This window comes from Aspergillus brasiliensis, assembly GCF_001889945.1.
Source record: "Aspergillus brasiliensis CBS 101740 unplaced genomic scaffold ASPBRscaffold_4, whole genome shotgun sequence".
In the NCBI taxonomy this organism is placed as follows: Eukaryota; Fungi; Ascomycota; class Eurotiomycetes; order Eurotiales; family Aspergillaceae; genus Aspergillus; species Aspergillus brasiliensis.
This window is the reverse complement of record NW_027137445.1, coordinates 1638954-1664663: the sequence shown is the minus strand read 5'-3', so window position 1 is coordinate 1664663 and position 25710 is coordinate 1638954. Positions and strand designations below refer to the sequence as shown.

General features: G+C 52.4%; 8 protein-coding genes across 8 annotated transcripts; 4 read left to right on the top strand and 4 right to left on the bottom strand.

The window, feature by feature from the left end:
* The first annotated feature begins 239 nt into the window (after positions 1-239).
* On the top strand, positions 240-2542 carry capA (adenylate cyclase-binding protein). Its single transcript, XM_067624541.1, has 4 exons — positions 240-480; positions 608-857; positions 911-1212; positions 1269-2542. Exons 1-4 carry the CDS (start codon positions 434-436, stop codon positions 2260-2262), a joined length of 1593 nt encoding a protein of 530 aa, XP_067480892.1. The 5' UTR covers positions 240-433; the 3' UTR covers positions 2263-2542.
* An 831-nt stretch (positions 2543-3373) lies between these two features.
* ASPBRDRAFT_121909 (uncharacterized protein) lies at positions 3374-5884 on the bottom strand (the record flags this gene model as incomplete). Its single annotated transcript, XM_067617473.1, has 3 exons — positions 3374-3632; positions 3750-5473; positions 5609-5884. The coding sequence occupies 3 exons, from the start codon at positions 5882-5884 to the stop codon at positions 3374-3376; spliced, it is 2259 nt and encodes a 752-aa protein (XP_067480891.1).
* A 535-nt stretch (positions 5885-6419) lies between these two features.
* ASPBRDRAFT_511152 (uncharacterized protein) lies at positions 6420-7689 on the top strand. Its single transcript, XM_067626670.1, has 2 exons — positions 6420-6904; positions 6986-7689. Exons 1-2 carry the CDS (start codon positions 6766-6768, stop codon positions 7486-7488), a joined length of 642 nt encoding a protein of 213 aa, XP_067480890.1. The 5' UTR covers positions 6420-6765; the 3' UTR covers positions 7489-7689.
* ASPBRDRAFT_121788 (exocyst subunit SEC5) lies at positions 7679-10863 on the bottom strand (the record flags this gene model as incomplete). Its single annotated transcript, XM_067617458.1, has 2 exons — positions 7679-8407; positions 8473-10863. 2 exons carry the CDS (start codon positions 10861-10863, stop codon positions 7679-7681), a joined length of 3120 nt encoding a protein of 1039 aa, XP_067480889.1.
* Positions 10864-11136: 273 nt separating this feature from the next.
* Positions 11137-13107, top strand: ASPBRDRAFT_511333 (isocitrate dehydrogenase (NAD(+)) IDH2). Its single transcript, XM_067626672.1, has 6 exons — positions 11137-11498; positions 11567-11632; positions 11791-11877; positions 11947-12069; positions 12133-12852; positions 12917-13107. The coding sequence occupies exons 1-6, from the start codon at positions 11409-11411 to the stop codon at positions 12986-12988; spliced, it is 1158 nt and encodes a 385-aa protein (XP_067480888.1). The 5' UTR covers positions 11137-11408; the 3' UTR covers positions 12989-13107.
* Positions 13108-13373: 266 nt separating this feature from the next.
* ASPBRDRAFT_194571 (uncharacterized protein) lies at positions 13374-14479 on the bottom strand (the record flags this gene model as incomplete). Its single annotated transcript, XM_067620766.1, has 4 exons — positions 13374-13720; positions 13802-13985; positions 14079-14224; positions 14311-14479. The coding sequence occupies 4 exons, from the start codon at positions 14477-14479 to the stop codon at positions 13374-13376; spliced, it is 846 nt and encodes a 281-aa protein (XP_067480887.1).
* Positions 14480-15235: 756 nt separating this feature from the next.
* Positions 15236-18197, bottom strand: niaD (nitrate reductase NiaD; the record flags this gene model as incomplete). Its single annotated transcript, XM_067617429.1, has 7 exons — positions 15236-16125; positions 16180-16803; positions 16855-17078; positions 17130-17365; positions 17428-17686; positions 17741-17840; positions 17927-18197. 7 exons carry the CDS (start codon positions 18195-18197, stop codon positions 15236-15238), a joined length of 2604 nt encoding a protein of 867 aa, XP_067480886.1.
* Positions 18198-19533: 1336 nt separating this feature from the next.
* Positions 19534-23721, top strand: niiA (nitrite reductase niiA). The gene is made up of 9 exons (XM_067624540.1): positions 19534-20013; positions 20090-20240; positions 20333-20872; positions 20928-21010; positions 21060-21572; positions 21633-21835; positions 21886-22358; positions 22421-22578; positions 22635-23721. The coding sequence occupies exons 1-9, from the start codon at positions 19841-19843 to the stop codon at positions 23629-23631; spliced, it is 3291 nt and encodes a 1096-aa protein (XP_067480885.1). The 5' UTR covers positions 19534-19840; the 3' UTR covers positions 23632-23721.
* Positions 23722-25710: the final 1989 nt, after the last annotated feature.

Genomic DNA, 25710 nt, shown 5'->3' with positions numbered 1-25710 from the left:
AGAGGCTCAATTACCTTCAAGGGAGAGTGACTTGGTGAGATCCTGTACGCTGGCGGGGTTTGAGGGGATTCATTCCATCCGCCGCGAGTCTCCGTCATGGCCGCCTTATCGGATTACCGGCTGATACCGCCAACGTCATGGGAGACGGGCGGATAGCAGCCACGCTGGCGTACCGTATGGTATGACCCACTATGAGGAGCTCCAGGCCTCAGGCACGGCTCAGGAGCATCGCCATCTCATGCAATTGCAACGGCTGCCTTCACCCTCTCCCTCCTCAGCATCTTACTTTCCTTACCTACAGGTCGCTATTGACCCTTCTTCTATCTCTCAATTGTGGCACACGGTAGCCCGTGCCCTCAAATAGCTCCCTTTGTCCTCCTTTACTCCAACTGTCTTTCATAGCTTCCTCCTTACTTCGACAGGGGCCGTCAAGATGGCGACAGGAAGCCACATGCATAATCTTACCACCCTTATCAAGCGGTAAGCCTTGACCAAGATGCGCTTGGAACTATAGTGCTGTGCACTCTTCTATTCTACCATGCACTCCCTCACCAGTGCCATGTGCCTTCAAATACATGTGTTTCTAACCAGCCGCAAATGCCAACAGGTTGGAAGCCGCAACCTCCCGCTTGGAGGATATGGCTATGTCACTGGATGACCCCAACTCGCCCAAGACCATAGCCCCCCCTGCTGTGCCCGAAGCTGCTACTCCTGAGCCTCCCAAACCAGCTCCTGCTGCGGCTCCCGCGTCGCCTCCCATCCCGCCGCAAATCCAGGACTTTGACACCCTTATCAACGAGGATGTCCGGAACTTTGTGGAGTTGGGCCAGAAGATCAATGGCTTGGTCGGAGAACAGGTAGGAGCGAAAGCGCATATATTCCCGAGTGCGTCGCTCACAATTTCCTGCAGTCCAAGGTGGTTCTTCAAGCCTTCGAAGCCGAGCGCACCTACCTCCTCGTGGCCACGAAAGCTAGGAAGCCCGAGCAGCAGCCCCCGGAGCTTATGACGGGGCTCCACAATGCTTCCGACAGTATCAACAACATTCGCGAGTCGAACAGAGCTTCGCCCCTCTTCAACCACTTCAGTGCGGTCGCGGAGGGCATCGTTGCCCTGGGCTGGTTTTTCGCGGACAAGCCCGCCGATTTCGTCACTGAGATGGCTGGTGGTGTCGAATACTACGGAAACAAGGTCCTTAAGGAATACAAGGAGAAGTGCGCTGTCTGATTATCCCTTGGTAACCTCGGATGGGAACTGACATGTGTTGCAGGGACCGTACCCACGTCCAGTACATCCAGGCCTACTACCAGATTTACAAGTCCCTCGCTGCATACCTCAAAAAGCACTACCCGAAGGGCCTGACTTGGAACGACAAGGATGGAATCGACGCCCAAGAAGCTCTGAGACAGGTCAAGGCCGGTGGTTCTAGCCCTGCCGCCGGCGGTGCTGCTCCTCCTCCTCCGCCACCTCCTCCAGTCCCGACTCTGAACGTTCCTGGTGGTGTTCCTCCCCCTCCTCCCCCGCCGCCCGGCGTTGCTCCTCCTCCTACAGCAGCCCCAGCTGCACCGGATATGTCAGCTGTCTTCGACCAGCTGAACCAAGGCGAATCCGTCACCGCTGGCCTCCGGAAGGTCGACAAGTCGCAAATGACGCACAAGAACCCCAACCTTCGCGCCAGCTCCATGGTTCCCGGTAGCCCAACCTCCGCAGGCAGCGCCGTTCGAGGCAAGTCGCCTGCTCCTAGCAAGAAGCCCAAGCCGGAGAGCATGCGCGCCCGCAAGCCGCCGCGCAAGGATCTGGAAGGCAACAAATGGTTCATCGAGAACTACGACAATTCCGGCGAGATCGTTGAGATCAACGCCCAGCAGAACCAGTCTATCCTCATCTCGCGGTGCAACAAGACCATCATCAAGATCAACAACAAGGCCAACGCCATCTCCATCGACAACTGCACCGGCCTCTCCATCATCGTCGAATCCCTCGTCAGCAGCCTTGACGTCATCAAGTCCCCGAAATTCGCCCTCCAAATAGACGGCGTCGTCCCAACTCTTCTCCTGGACCAGGTTGATGGTGCCACCGTCTACCTGGGCCAGCAGAGCTTGGCCACGGAGGTCTTTTCCAGCAAGTGCACTGCAGTCAACATCATGCTTCCTCCCAAGGAGGGAACCGACGAGGATACCAAGGAATGCCCCATCCCTGAGCAGATCAAGACGTACGTGAAGAACGGCGTTCTCGTCAACGAGATTGTCGAGCATGCTGGTTAGAGTTGCCCAGATGTGCATATAGAATCTTGGATAGATGCCCCCCTCCCCCCCTTCTCTGAAAACAACCACTAGTACTACCATTACCACCCAAAATGGAGGCAATAATATACGGCAGTTGGAATTCTAGGGTCTGGACTTCAGTGCTGTGTTTTATTTCACTCACTTCCTGTAGATAAATCTATTTTTCCGTTCAATTCCTTACTCATTCTTCCCTTAGTATTGGTTACGTGTAAGGACTTGTATAGAACGAGGGATGAGGAGCCTCAGGTAGTCAGTCCCTTCCTTCCCCTTTTCCCACTCTAGACTACCCACTCCCTCCGGCTAAGCCTGCAACTCGTGATTTGTCTGTTTGATGAATTCATATACTAGTAGTGCTTATACATGATAACGGAGACGTAAAAGAGGAGATAACCCTAATTATCAGACATCGAATCTACAGTAACAATGTGAAACACATATAAAACACCGACAAGTCCGGTGCAGGTTCAGACCGGGCGGCATAAGTACGTATGTCTCAGAGTAAAACAAGACAGGATTATTTCCGTATTATTCCCTCCAGACCGCATGACACCACCTATTTCCAACGATAGAGCAAAGAGAGGAATCATAGCCGCTGAACGCACTATTTTCATCGATTGTTTGACCAGTGTTCAAAGGAAGATTAAGGAGATTGCACGGTGCTGGCTAAAGGAGAGAGGGAAAAAAGAAAAAGGAGAGGAAAGACTTGTTCAAAATATCTAAGGTAGTGGAATATGTAAAAAAAAAAGAGAAGGTGACTCGAGGTGGGTATATTTGCTAGTCCCGTACTGTATTGTTGACCCTGTGCGCCTTTGCCGTGTGCGTATTTAGTTTCGAGAAACGGCAGGATGGAGATTAAAATGAATGCGATGATCCTGCATCTGCGCTTAAAAGGTATGGTACTGTGTTGTTAGTTGAGGAAGACGGTGGTTTTGTCCCGCTGCGCCGTTTCGTCCTGCTTGAGAAGAGAAGAGAAAATGCACACTTGGAGAGATGCATGGAAGAAGAGAAGAGAGAAGAAACAGAAACGAAAAGTTTACCATCACGATACGGTCGAAGCCATGCTGGTCGGAAGCGAACTGCGGTGCTGGCATTATTCGCGAGGCTTTTTAGAGTCAAGAGAGTCATGCTTGTGCACGTCCAAACCCCTCAGCTTTCTGGCAAGAAGGCTGTCACCAGCCTCGGAACCGTTGTAAGCGAACGGATATCCGCCATAGCCGGCCTCACCCTTACTAAGTTTACCATAGAGCCCACGCTCCGTATTACACTGTTCTGCGAAACTCGTATCGAGTCTGGGGCCTGGAGACAGCGATGGAATAGGCCGGAAAGGATGTGAGGGAGGCTCAGGTGGACTGAAGAGGCTGGAGGTGCCTAGCATAGCACCTTCTCGTTCTGCAAGTGGTCGGCTTGAGAACGAGCCCTCTTGAACACACGTGGAAGAGCTCTCGGAGTAAGGGGCCTCTCGTGACATAGCCTCCGATGGGCTTAGCATTGATAATGGCTCTCGGCCTGTGGATGATTTGTGCGGTAGCTGGTCTGTTGAGGACCGTGTAGCTGCGTGTGTATGACTGGAGTCCCGCGAGGGTTTGTAAGGCGTGTAACGGGGATCAGGGCATTGGATTTCATTGCGTAGCTTTTCCTTACCGTCGGGAACTCGGTTGGCAAACACAACACGAATGCTAGAGTGAAGATAAAATCGGCCCCGAGAAGGACAGCAGATGTTCAGATGAATCAAGTAGCGTAAAGTAGGCTTGTCTTTGGGGTCTTCCGAAGCGTTTAACGACGCTTCGGGGCGATCGGTCCCATAATTCTTTCGAGCACTCAAAGGCATATCAATGATGGGACCCACCGAATAGCTTCGTTGACGGATGAACGTCTTTGTCCCCGGCTCCATATCGCTGAGGTCGTAAGGCACGAGGAACAGCTTTACAGCTGTCTTGTTAGGGTTCTTGATCATAATCTGTAACTGACCGTGTTGTGGGATTCGGTAGCAACCACCCGGTGGACTTTTGGGTGATTCCGCCCTTCTGTGCCTCTTCTCGCGCCTGCGCAAAGTTTCCTGGTCAGTTGACCTCGGATCTGTGGTATTTCCCACGACATGGTCGTTGTGTGTTCCTGCAGGGCTCTGATGGTGCCTGCGACGTCGACTGTTACTACTGGACGTGTCCCGAGGAAGATGATTGTCCAGGTCGATCAAGCCAACATAAGGACTGGGGCTATCGTCCGCGATTGAGCGGCCACTGCCCGACGTGGGGTAGCTGTAGAACACCGCCGGAAACGGGATCGTCACATGTGGTGGGCATCTAAGGTTGGCTTTGCATTTGCCTTTACCGAGGACGCCGATTTGCGCGGTAAAGTCCAACGGTTTGGAAGGACTCATTGACATTCTTCCACGGAGGATAGACTCCTCATATGAGCCAACCATTGGTGCATGTGTTCTGGAAGAGACTTCCGAGCCAACCGAAGGTCTTCTAACCCTCACGATCGGAGTTTGAACCGAGGATGCAAGCTGAAGGCTGTATGTTGAGGTCAAGGACCGCCGAGGGGAGTGAAACTGATAAGATGGGGTCGTGTCCCATTGTGAAGGGGGAGCGTCAGACTGGAAGTATAACCCATCCGCATGACCTCCATGGGATGCCTGCAAGTGCTGAAATGATTCCGGGGGAAGGGTACGACGGCGACTGACTTTGTCGACGGCGCTCGAATGACCGACAAACTCCGGCCGCGGAGAGAAATCCAGGTCCGTGTTGTTTGCCTGGTGAACAAGAGGGCTCGTAGGGGCTTTCAATATGTAGCTCGAAGAAAACGAGCCGAAAGAGGGTGCCCGGGAACGGGCTGCCGGAGTTGCCGTCTGAACCGATAAGGATTGGCCTCGTAGAGAGGCCGGAAAGACAGGAGTACTAAACCAAGGCGTAGTCGGGGAGGAGCTCAGTAAAGGAAAATGTGCGTTAACGGTGCGACCAGGCACTGGTGATGACGGGGCGTGCTGCTGGCTCTGGGCTTGAGAGCTTCCTTCCCTAAAGTCTCCTGAATGTAAAGCTGATCGAGGGCGTTCAATATCGGCCGGCGATGCTAACTGCTGATCACTCGAGTCAGACTGGTCGCTGGGACCAGCATTCTTAGGTGCCTTGTCTTCCATATTGACGGAAGATTCATCGGACGTCGGAGGGGTAGGGTTCGGACTGTTTCCCGACTATATCAAATGACTGGGTCAGCAACTTCTCGGACACAGGACAATGGAGCCTTTTTTGCTGTTCTAGACTCGAGGGAACAAAGAAAGAAACAAGAACCCGAGGCGATGGATGTGCTCTACAGTAGCAGGACGTACAGAATGAAGAGATGCCCATCGCGGCGCATCGGCGCTTTTGATATACTGGATCAGTTCCTCCCGATTTGTTGCATTCATTCCCGCCCGGCTTTGATCCGGGGAGAAACCCTCGTATGGGACATTCTGAGGCCCAGTGAGGGGGTGGCTTCCCAGGGGCTCCCCAGAAGGGTGTTTCCAGGGGGTGATGGTCTGACGTCGGCCATTATGCCGTGGCTGGTGATCATCAGACCACAGATCCTGGAGCCGTTGGTGTTCCGGATCCTGGAAGATGGGCATGGTCACCGGGAAAGGGGATGGGTAGAATGACGGGAAAAAAGGGCAAACATCGCAACCTCAGGAGCCGGAGATCAGGGAGATGGGCAGCGAGGACCCTGATAATGCAAGAGGGAGGGGATTGCAGAGGTTGCGATGATCCGCCGAAACCGAAGTGGCGGGAGGAAGAGTCACGGTGGAGTCGTCGATGACTTGATCTGCCTGTGAAGACTGGCTCCGAGTGGGTAGTAGTGGTGGGCGTGGGGAATCAGAGGAGAGAGAGAGAGAGCACTATTGATGGTCTAAGGAAAGATATATATATATTTAGTAGAGACGATAAGACAGTAGGAGAGACCGGAATAATAATGAGCGATGAAATTCAACTGGCAATCTGAAACGACTAACGTAGAGGGAAGACTGAGAAGCAGACAAACGTGAGGGGAAGAGAATTAGAGAAGATGCGGAGGCAACGCTTTGGATTCCATCATCGCCGACGCTCAATCAGTTTCACGGCCCAACTCTACGGAGTACAGTAACATTCTCTTGGATTCTTCTCCATTGCAACCCTACACCTGCAGAATTTGCAATCCGTCTAAATTATTTCAATAATATTCCCGCCATTCCCGGTGGAGACAACGCAGCTTGCTAGGAACATCCTGCAAGAGCCATCACCCGCTAACCTCGAGTTCCTGCACCCGCTCGGCCTCTGCCGTCCAAAACTTTTCTTTTTTTCCTTCTGCAGCTCTTACAAAGTCAACGAACAACACATCCCACCCCCGCCACGTTGTCGATTGATTAAATTCCTGCCCAATACACCGCTCCTTACCCTCCGCGATCGGAGTCGATTCCAAATAAAAAAAGAAAGAATAGCAGAAACAGCCAACCAATTCAAGCCCCGACCAACCATGGCCCCGAAACGCTCCCGCGACGATACCACCACCGCCGACGAGAAGCGGGAAACCACCAGCGATGCCCCCGTGAAGAAGAGAAAGGGTTTCAGCGTCGGCCCTGCAAACCTCCCAGATGGAACATATCGTCGCAAGAGTGCGTTTTCCCTCTTTCTACCCTTCCCCTCACTCAAAAATTCTAGACCTCGAAAAGCTAATTAGAGAAACCCAAATATAGCCCAAAAAATCAAATCCGACCTAATCCAGAAAGCCAAAGTCAAAAAGGCCTACGCCAAAGTCCGCGCTGCCGAGCTTGCCGCCGCTCCATCCAGACCCATCTACACCGACGATGCCTACAATCAAGACGAGGATAATGCGGAGAACAAGCGTGCGGACCCGGCACCGGCGTCGTTGGAACTTCACCCGGACCGACAGGCTATGCTAGACCAGCCGGAGCCGGAGCCGGAGACTACGCCTGCGAGACCGCAGCGTGGGGAGAAGCGCAATGCAAAGGGCCGTCGGGAGAGAAAGCCCAAGCCCTCTGCTTTTGCGCGGGAGATGGAAATTGCGGAGCAGCGGAGGAAGGAGGCGGAGAAGCGCAGGGAGGAGCGCGAGTTCAGGCAGAAGGACCGGGAGGCGATGGCGCGCGCGAAACGGCCGGATCAGGCTGGGAAGAGGAGACTGGGGAGGGAGAGTAAGGTGTTGTTGAGTCGGGTGGAACGGATGGTTGGGAAGGCTTAGGATGGATGATGATGATGGATGGCAGGGCAGTTTATCTTGATTGCGAAGGTGTTAAGAAAAGTTTTGAATATGATACCCGCTAGATAATGGCTACGTTTATTATTATTTTCTTCAAATGGACCTGGGTTGCTACTATTGTCAAGGTGGTTTTCATATTTCTTTGTTGGGGATGGAGGTTGTTGGCATTGATCTAGGCGGATGGTTTGTGCCCATTGCCGCTCCGCGGCTTTCTAAAGCATGCAAACTCTCCCTTGGTTCTTTCTCTCAAGCGCTTCAGGATGCCTCTCATTTCCCCAAGCTCGGACTGAAGCCGTGCGCGTGCCTCGTGGGAGGTCCGGCGATCCAATTCCACATAGATCTGACTTTGTATCGCGGATGCTTCATCGGTCGAGAACTGCGACATGGTCTGCGCGATAAACTCCGTATCCAGAGTTGCCTGCATGAGGGCTGCCAGAGTGTACGAGGACCGCGAGCTAAAGGCGTTCAGAAGCGATGTCGACACTTGGGTCAACAAATACGTAAGAACGACGGAGAGCAATGAAGACTGGGCGGCGGATGAGGAGCGGCTCGGCACAGCCGTCAATGTTGAAGGGATGGTGGTGGTAATCTCCGTGTGTACCAGCACCAGGTCTAGCATTGTCGTGTAGACGTATGGACGGACTTGATCTGGGCGGGATGATGTCGGTTCCCAGTCGGGAGCAGTAATGCTATTAACAATTGTCGTGTTCAGCGCGTTGATGGTCGGCTTAGTGTATGACTGGAACAACCGATCATCGATCTGATTGAGCACATCGCGGACAGTCTTGGCTTCTTCAGTCAACCGGACCGAGAAGGAGTTCTCAAAGTTGGCAACCAGCTGCGGAACGAGATCGGCCTGGAATGCTTTGATGTTCGATAGAGTCAAGAGGATGCGCACATTCTGTGGACGCATTAGCTAACGAACGAGCAGAAGATCGGCGTGTTAAAAAGCAATGATTTACTTACTCTGTTGCGAGAATCGACCGCATCCGCGATGAGTAGCGATGGAGACGTATCAAACTGGCTTCGTGTCACCGTAGAGCCAGCTGTGATCCACTCATCCTCACCCTCCGACGAGGTGGGATGTTCCGCATTTTCAACCAGGCCACTCAGCGCCTTATAGACACTAGACACAAATTGGGTGCGAACCATCTGTAGTAGTTTGGCAGGGGGCTGGGTCACAACATCCACTGAACCAGATCTTGCCATAGCCTCAGGGATGTAGAGAATTTTCTGCATACCCGCGATGATTGCGTTCTCAAAGGCAACAAACAGACCAGGCATCTTGGTCAGATCTCTTTTTTCCGGGTCGCGAGTCCAGTCTTCCAACATCTTGCAAATCTCGGCGTCCTTTCCCCAGGCTGCGCATGCCACACGTACTGAGCGTTCGCGTGCTACACTCACAAGAGTTTTGAGAAGATCACGAGTGTTGGCACTGTGCATCACGGGCTCCAAGGCAGCCATCTCACTAGCCGCTGTACCTATGAGCACGAGACATTGGCTAAGATAGTGAATGCCACTGAGAGAATTCGAGAAAGGCGGCCAGAAGGCATAGTCTTCCCAATGTTCCCCGCGCTTCGGTGTAGGGAAGGGCATGTTCTTAGGGTCAAGCTTGAAACGCGACTCCGTTGGGGTCACACCCCGACTTCCAGGGCTGCTGGGGCTGGCTGAGGAGATTGGCGAGGTGAGGAGGGATACATCGTCCACGGGGGGATCGGCGAACAATGAGAGAACACTCTCGCGGATGAGATTGAGCAGCTCGACGACACCCTTTTGCAGCTCCCTGGCGTCGTTAGAAGAAAGTCGGTGGTGTTTGCGACTTTCTCCCTCGAATCCAGCCGGAAGAAGCTTTTGCCTGCTGCCGTCGATAAAGGATTGCGCTACTTCCCAGAAATCAAAGACTTCGCCAAGGAGACCTCCTTCAGACGACAACAACCTGCTCAGGTACGTATGGATACACTCCCAGAGCTCAATAACTTGATCACTATCGCGCATGATTTGGGTGTCCAGAGCGCCGTCGCGTGGTGCCAACCTCAGATATGATGCCACTGCCTGAGGCGTCGGCTTCTCACCACTAGCTAGTCGACGCCTCAAAATTTCTATTTCGACCTTGCAACGGTCGCAGAAGGCCGTGATTTTCTTCTTCAGGAAGTCGTAACGACTGAGAAGCCAGACCCAGATAGGATTGTCCTCGACCCCTAGCTCCAGGAGAGCACCGATGAGCTCCATGTGCTCCTCTACGGGACCTGTAGCAGTAACTGTGGTCGAGGTAGTAGGCGCATCGCTTAGGCGCCTCCACAGGTCGCGTTTGAACGCTTGAATTTGCGAATCAACATCCATCCACATTCTTCCCATAGCCAAAATAACATGGGCCTCTTCATCCGTCAATGGCTGACGTTTGCTCGTTGCGGTATCGGCGATATCCCTAGCAGTCTTCGAGAGGGCCCTCGCCCTTCCGTACTGCTCGAACACGGAGTCATAGTCTCTCTGCTTGATGGACTTGGAAAGGTGACCGCCTATTTCATAGATATCTCTATGTTTCTCCATAGTGTCAACGACCGACTTGAGCACCTGTTCTCTTTCACGCCCACCCAATGCCGGGCCCCACACCTCCTCTGCTTTGACAGATGCCTCGAGCAACGGAACACGAATACCCTTCATGCCGTATTCACTCTCTTTCGTCAGAGCGTTCTTGCCGGGACCTGCATCGGAAATGGCCGAGGTGGCTATGCTCTGTTTGCTGCCCGAGAGGCTCCGCAAATGACCAACCGACCGGCGGTTGGCATGAGGGCTCAAATATCCCTCTTTCTTGCCCTGATTTCTCATTTCCGTATATACACTGTCGATGGTCGCTTTGGCTCGAACGAAGCGCTCGAAGTTCGCTTCGACAAGGACTTTCAGCGACGCCGACTTCTGATCAATTGATTGGGAGAGAATGTTGAGACCTTCGAGGAGGGACCGTATCGACGCATCGGAATGGACTTGGGAAAGGAAGAGCGCCGGGGAGAAGGAGGTCGATGAGAGCAGGAAACGATTCCGCAGGCGACTCTCTTCATCTAGAGACAAGCCTCGCATTTTGAGGATCTTGAGCACGCTGTCCCCCGTACCCAGGGGATCGGGCTCATCCACCTTGACAAGGTTCTCCCGACCATTGTTCCCTTTGAAGGAGCCTAGAGTGACCCCCTTCCGCGTGCTATTGCTGCGCTCCAAAGCAAAGTATCGGGATCGCTCTGAGCGCGAACCACGACGTTCTAAAGCTTCCTCTTCGGAATGGTCGCTTTCATCCAGCTCAGCGGGCCATTCTTCGGGGAAAGCCGAGGGCAGGTTATAGTAACTGGCCACGTCGACGTCAGCCATGTTTGGGGGGAGGTGGGTGGGAGGGAAATCGGCGATAACGGAGGTTGTTATTATGGGGAGGGCGATTAAGCACGGAGGGGAGGGATTAGGGAGGCCACATGCAGGGAAACGCGCAGCAGCAAGGGTGGGGAAGATGGGGAAATTCAGAATTAGGGCGTTAACTATAGAAAGGATAGGCACAGCCAGGACAGGGCAGTCGGAGGGAACGTTTGGGACGTTGGGTTAGCTTGGGAGTTATCAGATCAAGCACGGGAAGCAGACTGGAGCCGGTGGACTGACGGTAACTCGCAAGTCTGTTCTGTTGTTCGGTCGGTCCGGGAGCGGCGGTGCCGAGAATCACTGGATGGATTAAAGTGCCTTTCTTCGCCGCAAGTTGCTCTTCGTTCCCGCACAAGCAAACCCGCCGCCGCCTTTTCCACCTCTCTCTCTCTCCTCTCTTCCTTTTCTTCCTTACTCTCCTCTCTTCTCTCCTCACCACCCCCTCAAAATTCCTTCTTTTATTTCACCCTTGACCGTTTGACGTCGATCTCGGGGACTTTTTCACAATGATTGCTGCCAGGAACTTTGTCGCTCCCGCCCGCCAATGCTTGCGGACAACACGTGTGTCCCCTCGCATTGCCTCGCCCTTCTCGCAGGTAACCTACCGACCGCTTTCCTCGACAACATGACCTGAAAGGAATCTCCATCTAACCTGCACATGTAGCTCCGCACTTACTCCGCTGCTGCCGACGAGCGCGTCGCCAAGTTCAAGGGTCAGAAGGACACTGATGTATGTCGCGTCCCCGGCAACGCCTGAAACATTTTTTTGCTTCCATCCTTTGGTCCGGTAGCTTCCGCCGCAACTTGCGCCAACGGCCTAGATCCAACAGCTCTTCCGACGGATGGATTCTAGATGAATGGTGTTGTTGACATTGTGTGTCCTTGTAGGGAAAATACACTGTTACCCTGATTGAGGGTGATGGTATCGGTCCTGAGATCTCCCAGTCGGTGAAGGATATCTTCGCTGCCGCAAACGTACGCCTCCCGCTTTCCCCGATCGCATATAATATACAACCCCAGCGATGCTAAATTCCCTGTGTGCAGGCCCCTGTCAAGTGGGAGCCCGTCGACGTTACTCCCATCCTGAAGGACGGCAAGACCGCCATCCCCGACGAGGCCATCAAGAGCGTCCAGAAGAACTACGTTGCGCTCAAGGGTCCTCTTGCTGTACGTCCCTCCGTTCTAGACTCCTATGCGACGAATTTAATTCTAAACGTTTTTGTCACATAGACCCCCGTCGGTAAGGGACACGTCTCTCTGAACCTGACCCTCCGTCGTACTTTCAACCTCTTCGCCAACGTTCGTCCCTGCCGCTCCGTTGCCGGTTACAAGACCCCCTACGATAATGTCGACACCGTCCTGATCCGTGAAAACACCGAGGGTGAATACTCCGGCATTGAGCACGTCGTCGTCGACGGTGTTGTCCAGAGCATCAAGCTCATCACCAAGGAGGCCTCCGAGAGAGTGCTCCGCTTCGCCTTCCAGTACGCTCGTTCCATCAACAAGAAGAAGGTCCGCGTCGTGCACAAGGCCACCATCATGAAGATGTCCGACGGTCTCTTCCTCAACCTCGCTCGTGACATTGCCAAGGAGTTCCCCGACATCGAGTTCGATGCTGAGCTGCTGGACAACTCTTGCCTGAAGATCGTCACCGACCCCACCCCCTACAACGACAAGGTCCTCGTCATGCCCAACCTGTACGGTGACATTCTGTCCGACATGTGCGCCGGTCTGATCGGTGGTCTTGGTCTGACCCCCTCCGGTAACATTGGTGATGAGTGCTCCATCTTCGAGGCCGTCCACGGTTCCGCCCCCGACATTGCTGGCAAGGGTCTTGCCAACCCCACTGCTCTGCTTCTGAGCAGTATCATGATGCTTCAGCACATGGGTCTCAATGAGCACGCCGCTCGTATCCAGAAGGCTACTTTCGACACCCTCGCCGAAGGAAAGGTAAGCTAGCTGCCCTCAATCAAAGTGTGACGGAATAAGCACGACGCTAACTGTGCAATTCTAGGCCCTCACCGGTGACTTGGGTGGTTCCGCCAAGACCCACGAGTATGCTGAGGCCATCATGAAGCGTCTGTAAGGGATTGGAACACGCCTGTACTATTCCCCCAAATTGTTTCCTTTTTAGCCTGTGAATGACTCTAGACCAAATATGTAGTGATCTACTGTATGTGCTCCCATGTATTTAGATGCCATCTATGTTGTTTTACTTTGTACCCCGGATCTTTCCTACTCTCCAATCGACAGTCATGGTTGGAGACAGAAACATAGTAGCTTGACCGATGGAGCATGCTGAGCCTACCGTCCTGCCAAAAGAATGATTGTTGGTCAAAAAGAAAATGGAGGAAAAAATGTAATTATACAAACAAAGCCCCACCAAAACGCCTACTTCTCCCAAGGTATCATTGTCCGCGTAGTTGTTACAAACAGAGCCAACGAACGTCAGCAGAAAGCACATATCAATATCAAGGCTGACGCCGTCGACCCCTCCGAGTTCCCGTGCCTGTTGCACCTCTCCCCTTCTGCTTTGTCCTCGATGTCTGGGCACGCGTACTTCGCGTCGTGGGCGAGCCCCCTTCGGCTTCTTCATCGACCTCACTATCATCCTTTGCAGCGTCCGAACCGTCTTCATCGCCTTCCTCATTCGCGCCCGTCTCCTCGCCAGAATCCCCTTCGTCCTCCGCAGCTCCGGAACCCTTCGCCGGGGGTTCGACCTCAACATGAAGACGCGACGAACGCGTCCCTCGTCCCGCTGGACGCCCGCCACGACCTGATTTCCGTCCTCGTGATGGCGCGGGGGAAGAGCGAGGTTCTGCATGAGATGAATAGCTTGCGATTAGTAAATGTTTCTTCCCGCCAGTTGAGAATTAAGGTAATGATATCATATACGCACCGTCCGTATCAGCCACCGTACTTCCCCTCCTTGATCCCGCATGCGTGCTAGGATCAGGAGATGCGGTTCCTTCCATCGCCAGTCGCCGTTCGAACATCAATTCTCCGTATTCATCCTGGGGTAGTTCGAACGGGCAGTAGAATTCTTTCGAGTCCTCGGCGGTATCTGTTATCAAGGAATCTTCCTGTTGATCGCGTAAAGTTATACGAATGTCAGCATAAGCCGGAATCCCAAGGTGTAATGTAATCTCCACGATTGGGGGAAGGCATCAACCCACCCGTTCATCTAATGCCGGAAGATTGTATAATGTCCCCAGCTTCTTCCATATCCCCGGTATCCGTGTATGTTCTGCGTGTGCGGGCGCATACCCTTGGCTTTTCATGAACTCCGAAATCGCGATCATACGGAAGTGCTTGTGCATGCCTTGAATGAGAAACCTTGTTAGCGACACACTGTTCGGTTCCTCTTGCGGCCCCCCGAGTGGGAGCAGAATGGTATTTGTAGCGTACCGACAGGCTTCCACTTTATTATCCCTTTCAATAATGCGGTCTCTTGCTCGTCCGTCCAGGGATCTGTCACTGGGTCATAATCCGCGGTTGTTGGCTGGTCAGCGGTGCTTGCGGACGGCTCGGCATTCTCGGTTTGAGGTGTGAGTTTGGCTTTCTTGCGCGGGGGCATGACGGTTCAATTGGTGTGTAAGGATAGACTCTTTGTGGGTAGAGATGGGTAGGCAAATAATGGTTTGCTGATTGATGGGAGGGGAGAGCTCTCGTCCGCGGGTTGGTTGAACCGCGGCGAATTCCTGCCGCTTCGGTTTCCCGAACAAGCGGTGGTCCGGGCGCTGAACGGGGAGAGCAGCTAGTCTGGTTTGGGTTTAGTGAGGCGTGATCTCGCGCTGCCAACGCGTCGTCTGGTGATTGTCACTTGAGATTTCCATGAGGTGTTGGTGAGCTATCTTCGGTTTTGAGGACGATGAATTCGAAAGGCTTTACTGCTAAACCACTTTCTGGTCATGATGGTCTGTAAAGGATTGACAATTTCATCTCGTGGTACCTGCATCCATTTGAGCCGTTGCTGTGAAAGATGTTGGCTCCTGCGTACTAACTATATGCCAGAAGTGATCAATGGTTCTCGGCTGCGAATTGTTTCGAAAGTATCTTAAACCATACTCGGCAGACATGGCATCGAGTTACCTCGAAGCTTCTCCCTGGGATCTTTGAGGGATTCCTTACGCTCGCTTCTCTACCCCCACGGGACGATAGTTACCTCTGCCCATCGGCGTCTTACACATCCAGGCCAACTTCATTCATTCAATCTGAGTAACATCACAGTTCGTATATATCTATCGCGAAAATAACGTCCTTATATACAATAGAACAATGCCGTCCTCCTTTACTGACGAAGGCTATTTGGGAAACTGAGGAGGCGCTCCCGCTAAAAGAAATGAAGGTCAGACTCCGCCCATCCTTGTTCCAGTAGGATCTTGCGGGCGGATTTCTCCATGGCCTCTGGACCACAAATAAGCACCATGCTCTTGCCATCGGGAATGGCGTACTCCTTGAGCAGGTCTTCCGAAATACGTCCACGACGTCCAGTCCAACTGTCCGGTGCCTTGGTCAAAGTATGTACCACCTTACACTTCTTGCTATCCAACGCTTCATACGTGTCCAGCTCGGCGCGACAGAGAATGTCCTCTTCCTGCCTGTTGCCATCCAGGACCACACATGAGGTTGGATCCTGCTTGTCCTGCATCACTGCACGTAGCACTTGGAAGATCGGCGTGATGCCAGTTCCTCCGCAGATCATTTTGAAAGAACTAACATGGCGCTCTTTCCCGCTCACCATAATATTGCCGTTTCCAAGGTATTCAAACCTACCAGTGGGACCCTTGCAGTCGATTTCTGATCCCAATGCGAGCTTCTCTAAAGCCATTGTCATCTTGCCACCTTTGACTGTGGGCGTGTCGAAGTAGATCTTGACCAGCAGGTCCATGGTGCCTTCCTGGTTGGTATCGGAGATAGGGGTGTATGAGCGGATGATGGCTTCTTTGCTGGTCGGGTCGGCGACCTTGATCATGAGATGCTGGCCAATGGGCAGACCCAGGGTCTGTTTGTCATGTTGAAGCTGGAAAGTAAAAATGCGCGTGTCCCATGACACGTCTTTCCTCCTTACAAGTGTCGCCTTTGTCCATGATTTCGATTGAAGGAACGTTGCGCGAGGTTCATCTGATTGTGGTGTGGTATCGTTCTTGAGCGCTTCCAAGGACGCCTTATCCATGGTTCCGATATGGTAATCGGGCATCATGGCTTTGGCTGTTTCGCTGTCTGTGAGTGTGTCAGCATCCTGTTTTCCATTTCCTCAAAGTCCCTAGGACATACGGATTGCCAGGAATTCCTCCGAAACGTCGATGCCAGCAGACGAGATGATACTCTGAGCTCCTCCTGGGTGACCCTCCAGGAATGCTGTGCCGTCATACACTTCGCCATTCACGATGAACCAGGGTTTCTCATCGCTTGAGTTCTTTTTGAACTCTTGAAGGTCGATCATCCGATTAACGCCGTCTTTCTTCATATTGATCTCCTTCTCAGGCTCAGGCTCCGCCGGTTCCTCTCCTGCCTGTCGTTCTCCCCAGTAACCGTTGACCAGATCACCACCGGCCTTTTTGACGCGTTCCATCCATCCACCGGGCCCAGTAGGATCTGTCGGATGCTCGAATTTGAGAGTCCCATTCTCCTTTGTGATGGTGACCCGGAACCAAGGGTTGTTCATCATGCCCAAAACAGACCAGTACATATCGCGCGGTTGGAGGGCCAAAGCTTCATCCATGGCCCGCACAAGGATAGCGTCAGTGTTTTCTAGCTCGGGAATGGCGATATCCAGCGACCAGAAGCACCAGCAGAAACAGGTCTCGCGCCAGGACATGTCGACTCTGCCACCGAACAGGTTCCCTTCAAACTCGCGATACTTGTCCTCGGCATATGAGATGTTGGCCAATCGCCAGGCTAAAACCATGTTAGCTCTGCTTCAACAAGTTTGCGCGTTGACCATCGTACATTTGCCTTTATCTAGGGATATTTCGACTCTCGTAATTCTCCGACCGCCTCCTGCATAGGCATATCCTCTCAGGTTGTACGACGGGCCTGCCGACGCAAGATCCAACACCTCCTTATGCTCGGGGTATACAACAGAAGAGTTCACGTTAAGGTCATAAATCGCATATCGGTCATCGCGCCACCAGTTCGGGTCACTGGACGACATCTCTGGCGAAACCATTGTCCTAGATAATAGTCAGACAACGTGCTCGTGTGATCAGATAGGTGAGTCTTACGGTAATACTCGGTTGTCATAGATATGGTACCAGTTGTCACTGGGCGCATCGGTCAAAATAAGCTTCTTCAACCACTTGACGCTTCGGCCACCGATCTGGCCGGGTACAACGGCTCTCAAAGGACGGCCATGATCGGGACGGAGATCTTCGCCGTTCATTTTGTGGGCCAGCATGATTCCCCTATTGGGATCCATGGCCCAGTTCAGTTTGATCGATGTCCCGTAATAACCGTTCGGCTGGAGCAGACTGTCAGAGCACTACTCCTCACTACTCCTTATGAACGGAGAAGACGGCTTACCAGCTTATCCGCTCCCTCCATGCAGACGTACTTGGCTTTCCTCAGGGGCCTCGCACTCCGTAGGATATCTGCCATCATCGGGCCCGTCCAAAGGGCCGTCGACAGGCCAGCGGAACCCCATGAAAAACCTTTGGTCTTTCTGACCACATTCTGCTCCTTCCGTCTGTTTCCCGCACAGACGAGGGTGATTGGTGCTGTGATCTGATCGTATTGCTGCAAGATCTGCCGGAAGTTGAGGACAATCGGCTTCTCCACCAGGCTGTATATCCCGTGTCAGATGATGACGCGAGGTTTAGGGAATGAGGTTTCTTACCCTTCGATGCTAATCTCCCAATCGGGGATATCTTCGTCCTTCACCAGTGGTACCGGGCCATGGTTTCTCACATAAAACAGTTCTGGGGAAGTCAGGAAGCCTATTGGCAGGTGAGCATCGTCTGGAATACAAGAACCATTGTGCCGCGTATGAAGAGAATAGAGCAGCAGGAAAGTGGTGGAGTACCTTCGTCGTACAGAGCCGTGAGTGGAGGCTCGACATTGAAGGGATGAACACCCGTCAATCTGATAAGACGAGGGTCGCGTGGAACATGATAATCGGGGGTTGGCTTGTCTATATTGAGAACCTCGGTTGGTTCTTTTGACGGAGGCGGCAGAGGAATGTCTGCAAGTTCCACGGCAGGCAACTCCTCCTGGTGGACCTTGATCGGACCCGACTTGAGGGTGACCCCTTGAGTGGTCAAAGGCTCTGTCAGCACCTCAGTGACAGTCGCCATGACATGCGCCAATGTGGTTCAATGACCTTGAGATGCCAGGACAGTACCCGAGACAATATCAGGAATGAAGACAAGGCTCGATTGGGGCCGATTCAGAGCATGCGAAAGGCAGATGACAGGAGCAAAACACCCATCTGGGGAAGACCAGGGTTAGCTACGGGAAAAGTAATCACTCAAAAACCAGATGGCAGATGAACCCTCTAGACTGCCGGCTTTTGGATTAGCTCAATGGTGAGACCAGCAACGGCCGAGATCTGGTACTTAGTCCACGGAGAAGAGACAGGAGGCAATCCACCTGGTTTGAAACCTATTGGGGGTGTGAGTGAGGGCCAACATTCGGCCGGAGAGATTTCCGCGGGAGCCGGTGGATTCGAACAATGAGTTAACTAAATAGCAGAGATATGTAATAGTAATACTCTCCAAGAGAGTCTAGTCATGGCCTGGTATGTCCTCCAGTCGGAAAGACAGGGAGAACACGGGCTTCTCATTCGAACATTCCTATGGGGGTGTGGGAACTTGAGACCTGGACCCGGCAAAAAAAGTATAAAAAACCAGGCATGAAAAAAAACTGGAAACAAGCCTCTCCCGAGAAAGCCAGCAAGACTCACTAAACTAAACTCGATACTACTAGTGACATTTGTGCTGTAATGGAAAAACAAGCCCCAGGAGGACAGCGGCCAGATCCACTTTACTTAGAGGGCTCCACCGCCGATTCATGGCCCATTAATTGCAGCAGGATTACGAAGTCTCCAGTTGGCCGTGATGATTATTATGTATTCAAGAATTTTATGGTATCGGGGACTATTTATTGAGTAATATTGCCTGGGACTGCTGAGCTTTTTGCCGCTGTGGGGACGGACAGGAAAAAAAAGGGTGAAAGGAAAGAGATGGTCCCATCAGCCGGCTAACTAATCAGTAGTTCCTCGTAGTCAGTGAGCGGACGTCATGAATAACTAGTAGTAAGTAGTAGCAGTGGTATGTACTCCGTAGCATGTAGTAACATGCACCTGCTGCTGGAAACCAAATCATCTTCAACCATCAATCAATTTCCCTCACAATAAAGTGACTCCAGTAACTGCAAGGAGCTTCAATGTCTGGTACGTATACTTCCGATTGCGGCCAATCAGACGCTTATCAGAAACCGATAAGGAAGTCGCGATAAGCAACCTTACAGCCTCAATGCCTTCGTCTTTCTCCGTCGCATCTCCGCGGAGTCTCTCGCGCTCGCTCGATTCCATGCAGCGACTCCCCAACTACCGATCGAACCCATCGCATTCCCGGTTCTTATCCGTCGTTCTCCCCCTCCACGAACGGTGGCTCCTCTATGATCTGCATGGCGGGTCAAGAGGTCCCTAATTACAGTACGATCGAGCATGGACCTCCCTGAACTGATTACCTCAGAGGTTATAGTCACCCGTCCAGTCAAGTCCCACGGAGAAACCCATTTCAAATGCCCTATCGTCTGTAACTCCGCGCAGTTATCGGGTTCCTCTTGGCGAGATAGGGACAATGATGTTGGTTTGTTGTCCACGATGGTGCCGCTCTCGGGTTGCCGTTCCCCGGTGGCACAAACAAAACCATGCTGAGTTCCTGTTAGCCACTATGGTCCACGTAGGATTCTCTGGTTGTCCTCTATCATCGCAATGCCTCTGTTGGATGGGCCTGGGAATGGTGACGCTGTCGTCATGGACAGCGTCCCCAGCGTTCTCTCTCCCGCAGCTGGTTCCCTACCAGATTCGGCTACTCGCCGCTCGGCTTCGAATAGGCGCCAGAAGATCGTGGTGGTCGGCTTGGGCATGGTGGCTATATCTTTCATGTATGTTTGGGGCTGTCGAACACCGTTAGATTCACGCCGAAACTCGGGATGCTAACTACTCCTGCTCTGTTCTCAGTGAGAAGCTCGTTAAGCAGGACTCAGAGCGACGAAAGTATGATATCGTTGTTATTGGCGAAGAACCACACATTGCCTACAATCGAGTCGGCCTATCGTCATTTTTCGAGCATCGCAAGATTGAAGATCTATACTTGAACCCGAGGGAATGGGTGAGTACTTCGTAGTCTGCTGAGTTTCCGATCCGCGCTCGGGATGGCGGTTTTGGTTCAAACACTAACGCCGACGCCGGTGCCCTAACTAGTACGGTTCCATCAAAGACCGATCCTTTGACTATCACCTCAACACTCGGGTAACCGAGATCTTTCCCGACTGCAAGACGGTCAAAACCTCGACTGATGACGTTATTCCCTACGATATTTTGATCCTGGCTACGGGCTCGGATGCCGTGCTTCCCACGCACACCCCGGGACACGATGCCAAGGGCATCTTCGTCTACCGGACGATCTCAGATCTGGAAAACCTCATAGAATTTGCGTCAAAACACAAAGGAGAGACGGGTGTTACTGTAGGGGGTGGTCTGTTGGGTCTAGAAGCAGCCAAAGCGATGACAGATCTGCAAGACTTCGGTAGTGTCAAACTCGTCGATCGCAACAAGTGGGTGTTAGCGAGACAGCTGGACGGAGATGCTGGCACCCTTGTGACCCGCAAAATCCGAGAGCTGGGCCTGGATGTACTACATGAGAAACGTGTGGCACGCATAAATACAGATGAGGATAACAATGTTACTGGGATTGTCTTCGAGGATGGTGAAGAGCTCAGCTGCTCATGCATCTGTTTCGCCGTATGCACCCATTCACCAGTGTCAGTTCCTCTTGACGTGCTAATTCTTGGGATAGATTGGAGTCAGGCCGCGAGATGAACTCGGCCAGTCTGCGGGAATCCAGTGTGCTAGAAGAGGAGGTTTCGTCATCGATGAAAGGTACAGTCTCTGCTTGAGTTCTTTTGAACCATATTAACACCTACGACAGTCTCCAAACCTCCATCGAAGACATTTATGCGATCGGCGAATGTGCAAGTTGGGAAAACCAAACCTTCGGTATCATCGCCCCTGGCATCGAGATGGCCGATGTGCTCGCATACAACCTCACCAACCCCGACAAGGAACCCAAAAGCTTCAAGCGACCAGACCTCAGCACCAAGCTGAAGCTGCTAGGTGTGGATGTGGCTAGCTTTGGAGACTTCTTCGCCGATCGGGATGGGCCCAAGTTCCTTCCCGGTCAACGGCCGTCCATGCCATCCGGGGGTGTGGCTGAAGAGCCAGCTGTAAAGGCGCTTACCTACAAGGACCCTTTCGGCGGTGTCTACAAGAAGTATCTCTTTACCATGGACGGAAAATATCTCCTTGGTGGTATGATGATTGGAGATACTAAGGACTACCTCAAGTTGAATCAGATGGTCAAGTCCCAGAAGGAGCTAGACGTACCTCCCAGCCAGTTCATTCTGGGGGCCCAGAACGGCGGAGAGGAAAATGGCGACGATCTGTGAGTCATTGAATTCGCTCAGACACCAAAAGACTTTACTAATTACTCATACACGTATAGCGATGATGGTACACAGATTTGCGCATGCCATAATGTCACTAAAGGAGACTTGGTTTCGAACATCAAAAATGGCACGTGCAAAACGGTTGCGGAGGTCAAGTCGTGCACCAAAGCGGGAACTGGCTGTGGCGGCTGTATGCCGCTAGTGCAGTCGATCTTCAACAAAACCATGCTGGACATGGGACAAGAAGTCTCGAACAACTGTATGTATCTACCCATTTTGGATGTCGGATCTCTTCTAACGTGCATGTAGTATGTGCGCATATTCCACACGCGCGGGCCGACCTCTACAATATCATCGCCATCAAGCAACTGAAGACGTTCGAGGATGTCATGAGGACGGTCGGAAAGAACCCCGATTCGCTTGGCTGCGAGCTGTGTAAGCCTGCCATTGCCTCGATTCTCTCTAGTCTTTTCAACCGGCACGTTATGGATCAGGAATTACACGAATTACAAGATACAAATGATCGGTTCCTTGCCAACATCCAGCGGAACGGGACCTTCTCGGTGGTTCCTCGAGTGCCTGGCGGAGAAATCACCGCGGACAAATTGATCACAATCGGACAAGTCGCTAAGAAATACAACCTCTACTGCAAGATTACTGGAGGTCAACGTATCGATTTGTTTGGGGCCAAGAAGCAGGATCTGCTTGACATCTGGACAGAACTGGTCGATGCGGGTATGGAGAGCGGGCATGCGTATGCCAAGTCACTACGCACCATCAAGGTATGTATCTCTTTAATGATTCGCTAGAAGGGTTGATCTGAGAACATACTAACGGTTCTCAGAGCTGCGTGGGGACCACGTGGTGCCGGTTCGGAATTGGCGACAGTGTTGGCATGGCCATCCGGCTAGAAGAGCGCTACAAGAGTATCCGCTCTCCGCACAAGCTAAAGGGCGCTGTCTCCGGCTGCGTGCGAGAATGCGCGGAGGCACAGAACAAAGAGTGAGTTTTACATATATATGTTGAATGTTTTAGAGCATCTGGCTGACTTTCATCAGTTTCGGTCTTATCTCCACCGACAAGGGCTTCAACATCTTCGTTGGAGGCAATGGAGGTGCCAAACCTCGGCATTCCGAGATCCTCGCCAAAGATGTTCCGCCCGAGAAGGTCATCCCGATGATCGATCGGTATCTTGTATTCTACATCCGCACAGCAGACAAGCTGCAGCGGACAGCTCGCTGGATTGAAAACCTCCCGGGTGGTATTGAATATCTACGCGAGGTGGTCGTGGAGGATAAGTTGGGCATTGGGGCGGAGATGGAACAGCAGATGCAAGATCTAGTTGACAGTTATTTTTGCGAGTGGACCGAAACGGTCCGCAACCCCAAGCGGCGCAAATACTTCCAACAATTTGCCAACACGGACGACACTGTCGATACCGTGGAAGTGATCAAGGAGCGCGACCAGCAGCGCCCGACCTACTGGCCCAGTGAGCCGGCTAAGGAAGACTTCAAAGGTCACCAATGGTCCAGTCTCGCGTGGCAGCCTATCATCAAGGCGGACTACTTCTCGGATGGCTCGCCACAGATGTCTTCCGCCAATGTGAAGCGTGGGGACACGCAATTGGCCATCTTCAAGGTCAAGGGCAAGTACTACGCGACGCAACAGATGTGCCCTCATAAGCGCGCCTTTGTGTTGTCAGACGGGTTGATTGGCGACGACGACGCCGGCAAGTATTGGGTGTCATGTCCCTACCACAAACGCAATTTCGAGCTTAACGGGGAGCAGGCGGGTCGATGCTCGAACGACGAAAGCATGAACATCGCCACGTTCCCGGTGGAAGAACGGGCCGACGGGTGGATCTATCTCCAGCTGCCGCCTGTCGAGGAGCTCGACTCGGTTCTGGGGACGGAGAAGTGGAAGGTGCGAAAGGGCGAGGCCCCCGATCCTTTCAAGAAGCATGACAAGAAGTATAAGGGGATGCGAGGGAAGAAGGCGGGCGACAAGGGATCCGGATGCGGTACGGCAGCGCCGTCCACGGTGATTGACTGGTAGCCTGTTCGTCTTTGCGGCGATGGTGATAATGATGATGATGTTACGATTCGAGCTAGGGCTTTATTGACTGGAAAGATGTTCGTCCACAGCACACCGTGTAATCTATACTATGTATCTTCCAATACCAGTTCCACACTTTCTACTATTGGTATTACACCTAAGCTTTAGTGGTGGCCCAGGAAGGACCCCCCAGACGGCACACACACGACTGGAGGACTGGGTCCCATCGTGGATATTAAGATGGTACCATATTCTGCCCGATGTAGCTGCTGCCTATATTAATTGCTTTTAGACCACGTTCCGAGAGGCCATACAGAATTGAGCAGCTACTGGTCCGGGCCCCAGGAGACTTACATTGGAGACCCGGGGCAGCCGTTCGTAGCCGAAGAGCGTTCGTTCGCGTTTGAGTTTTTGTGTTTGCCTTGTGTGCCTTGCATGACCTTGACCAGTTTTGCACCAAAAGCAGCCCGGCGTTCCCATTTAGGGCAGCGGCTGTCAACTTGTCCAGGCCCCCCTAATGGAAGTGCGCTGATTGGCTGAAGCAAGGGGAGTTATCAAAGGATCAGCCCATGAAGTGGCCCGTGCATTGCTTTTTTTTTTTCCTTCTAATTTTTTCTTTTTTTCTCCCCAACTGGGACAGCTTCCTCATTGTTTGGGTTTCCTTATCTTTCAGTGTCTGATACGAAATCGGATGTCGAGGGTTCCTATATCGGGAGTGAAGAAGTATCTAGTATCATCGCACAAGTGTAAACAGTCGATCTGCAACCCCTTTTTTTTTTTTTTCTCCTTCCCTTTGGAGCACCATCTTCCATCCGGACGGAAGAGAGATGGAGCCCTGAAGCAATTCGAAACCGGGTCGAGACGACGACTCACTGCAGTCTGCAGGATTACTGGATACTTATCCACCTGCCAAAGAGGCGAGGGATACGTAAGTACTAGTGGCCCCCGTTATTAATTTACATCCGCCCCATCTGGCTGGCCGCTACGGAGTATACCTAGTATTAGTACGGAGTAGCTGGCAGCTCCAACCATACCCAACTGGGGATGTATGTTGTAGACTCTTGCAAATGTCAAGCAATGGCAAGCTTCAGGAGATGAGAAAAATTTTTCCTAGCTCGTAGACGAAAGAGAAATGGAGACCAGGATTTGCACAAGTATTTCAGCCGGAGGTTTGAGGAGGATGACTTGCGGTGACGATGGCCCACTTGCCGGTGGGTTTTTATTTTTCTTCTTCTTTTGTGACTGTCAAATTTCAAGATGAGAGAGAGAAGTGACCCGTCTCCATTGTCGTTGTTAGAACAGTTAGCCCAGTAGGAGTAAGTGAGTGAGTGTGTGTGGCTGCCACTTTCTTCCTGGGTCCGTCCCTTCTTCCTATCTCCTCCGGGCTACTCGTCTATCTCTCGCCAATCTCTCTCTCTCTACTCCCCGGAAAAAGACACAGACAGTCATACTTCTTCCATCTACAATCCCGCGGAGTTACTTCTCCAGATCTTCTACCTTATCCTTATCAGTTCCCCAGAGCCATGCCAATCATGCCCCAAACTGCCGTGCAGAGAGACCCTGGCTTATCTCCTGCACTGGTCTCGTTGGTCCACGCCTCCCGACGGGAGTCATGAACTGGGCCTCGATCGCCATGCCATGAACCCTGAGGTCATCTTCCTGCTTAGGTCCATGACTACTCACTAGTGACTCCGGCTCTCCTGCTGGACGGCCTTCCTTACCGTGCGACCCAGTATCCACAGCCACGCTCAACCCGACTGCCAGGTGTGGATCCCCCGGTCATTGCTCCTAGATTGAGTTCAGAGCCTTGCCTTGGTTCTGTTTATTTCGCTGCGATTGTTGCTGGTATTTTCCTTAGTTTTCCTGCTGCCACACCGTGGTGGGCTTGACCCATTTCCTAGGAGATACTGATATATGTTTTTCTTGAATGTTATGTCGTTTAATTGTTTTTATCAGAAGCAAGCCACACGCATCAATCAGCTGGTAATCAGACTGCTGACCCTCCTAGGAGATAGATAACTCGATAGATTGATGCCTTGCAAGAGGCCTCCCACACGGAGGTATCGGAGCATTTCCTGC

Coding starts and splice junctions, on each gene's coding strand:
- capA (XM_067624541.1), top strand. CDS start 434: ATGGCGACAGGAAGCCACATGCATAATCTTACCACCCTTATCAAGCG. Junction 481..607: donor CTTACCACCCTTATCAAGCG/GTAAGCCTTGAC, acceptor AAATGCCAACAG/GTTGGAAGCCGCAACCTCCC. Junction 1,213..1,268: donor CTTAAGGAATACAAGGAGAA/GTGCGCTGTCTG, acceptor CATGTGTTGCAG/GGACCGTACCCACGTCCAGT.
- ASPBRDRAFT_511152 (XM_067626670.1), top strand. CDS start 6,766: ATGGCCCCGAAACGCTCCCGCGACGATACCACCACCGCCGACGAGAAG. Junction 6,905..6,985: donor TGGAACATATCGTCGCAAGA/GTGCGTTTTCCC, acceptor ACCCAAATATAG/CCCAAAAAATCAAATCCGAC.
- ASPBRDRAFT_511333 (XM_067626672.1), top strand. CDS start 11,409: ATGATTGCTGCCAGGAACTTTGTCGCTCCCGCCCGCCAATGCTTGCGG. Junction 11,499..11,566: donor TTGCCTCGCCCTTCTCGCAG/GTAACCTACCGA, acceptor CTGCACATGTAG/CTCCGCACTTACTCCGCTGC. Junction 11,633..11,790: donor AGGGTCAGAAGGACACTGAT/GTATGTCGCGTC, acceptor GTGTCCTTGTAG/GGAAAATACACTGTTACCCT.
- niiA (XM_067624540.1), top strand. CDS start 19,841: ATGCCTCTGTTGGATGGGCCTGGGAATGGTGACGCTGTCGTCATGGAC. Junction 21,011..21,059: donor GGTTTCGTCATCGATGAAAG/GTACAGTCTCTG, acceptor CACCTACGACAG/TCTCCAAACCTCCATCGAAG. Junction 21,573..21,632: donor GAGGAAAATGGCGACGATCT/GTGAGTCATTGA, acceptor ATACACGTATAG/CGATGATGGTACACAGATTT.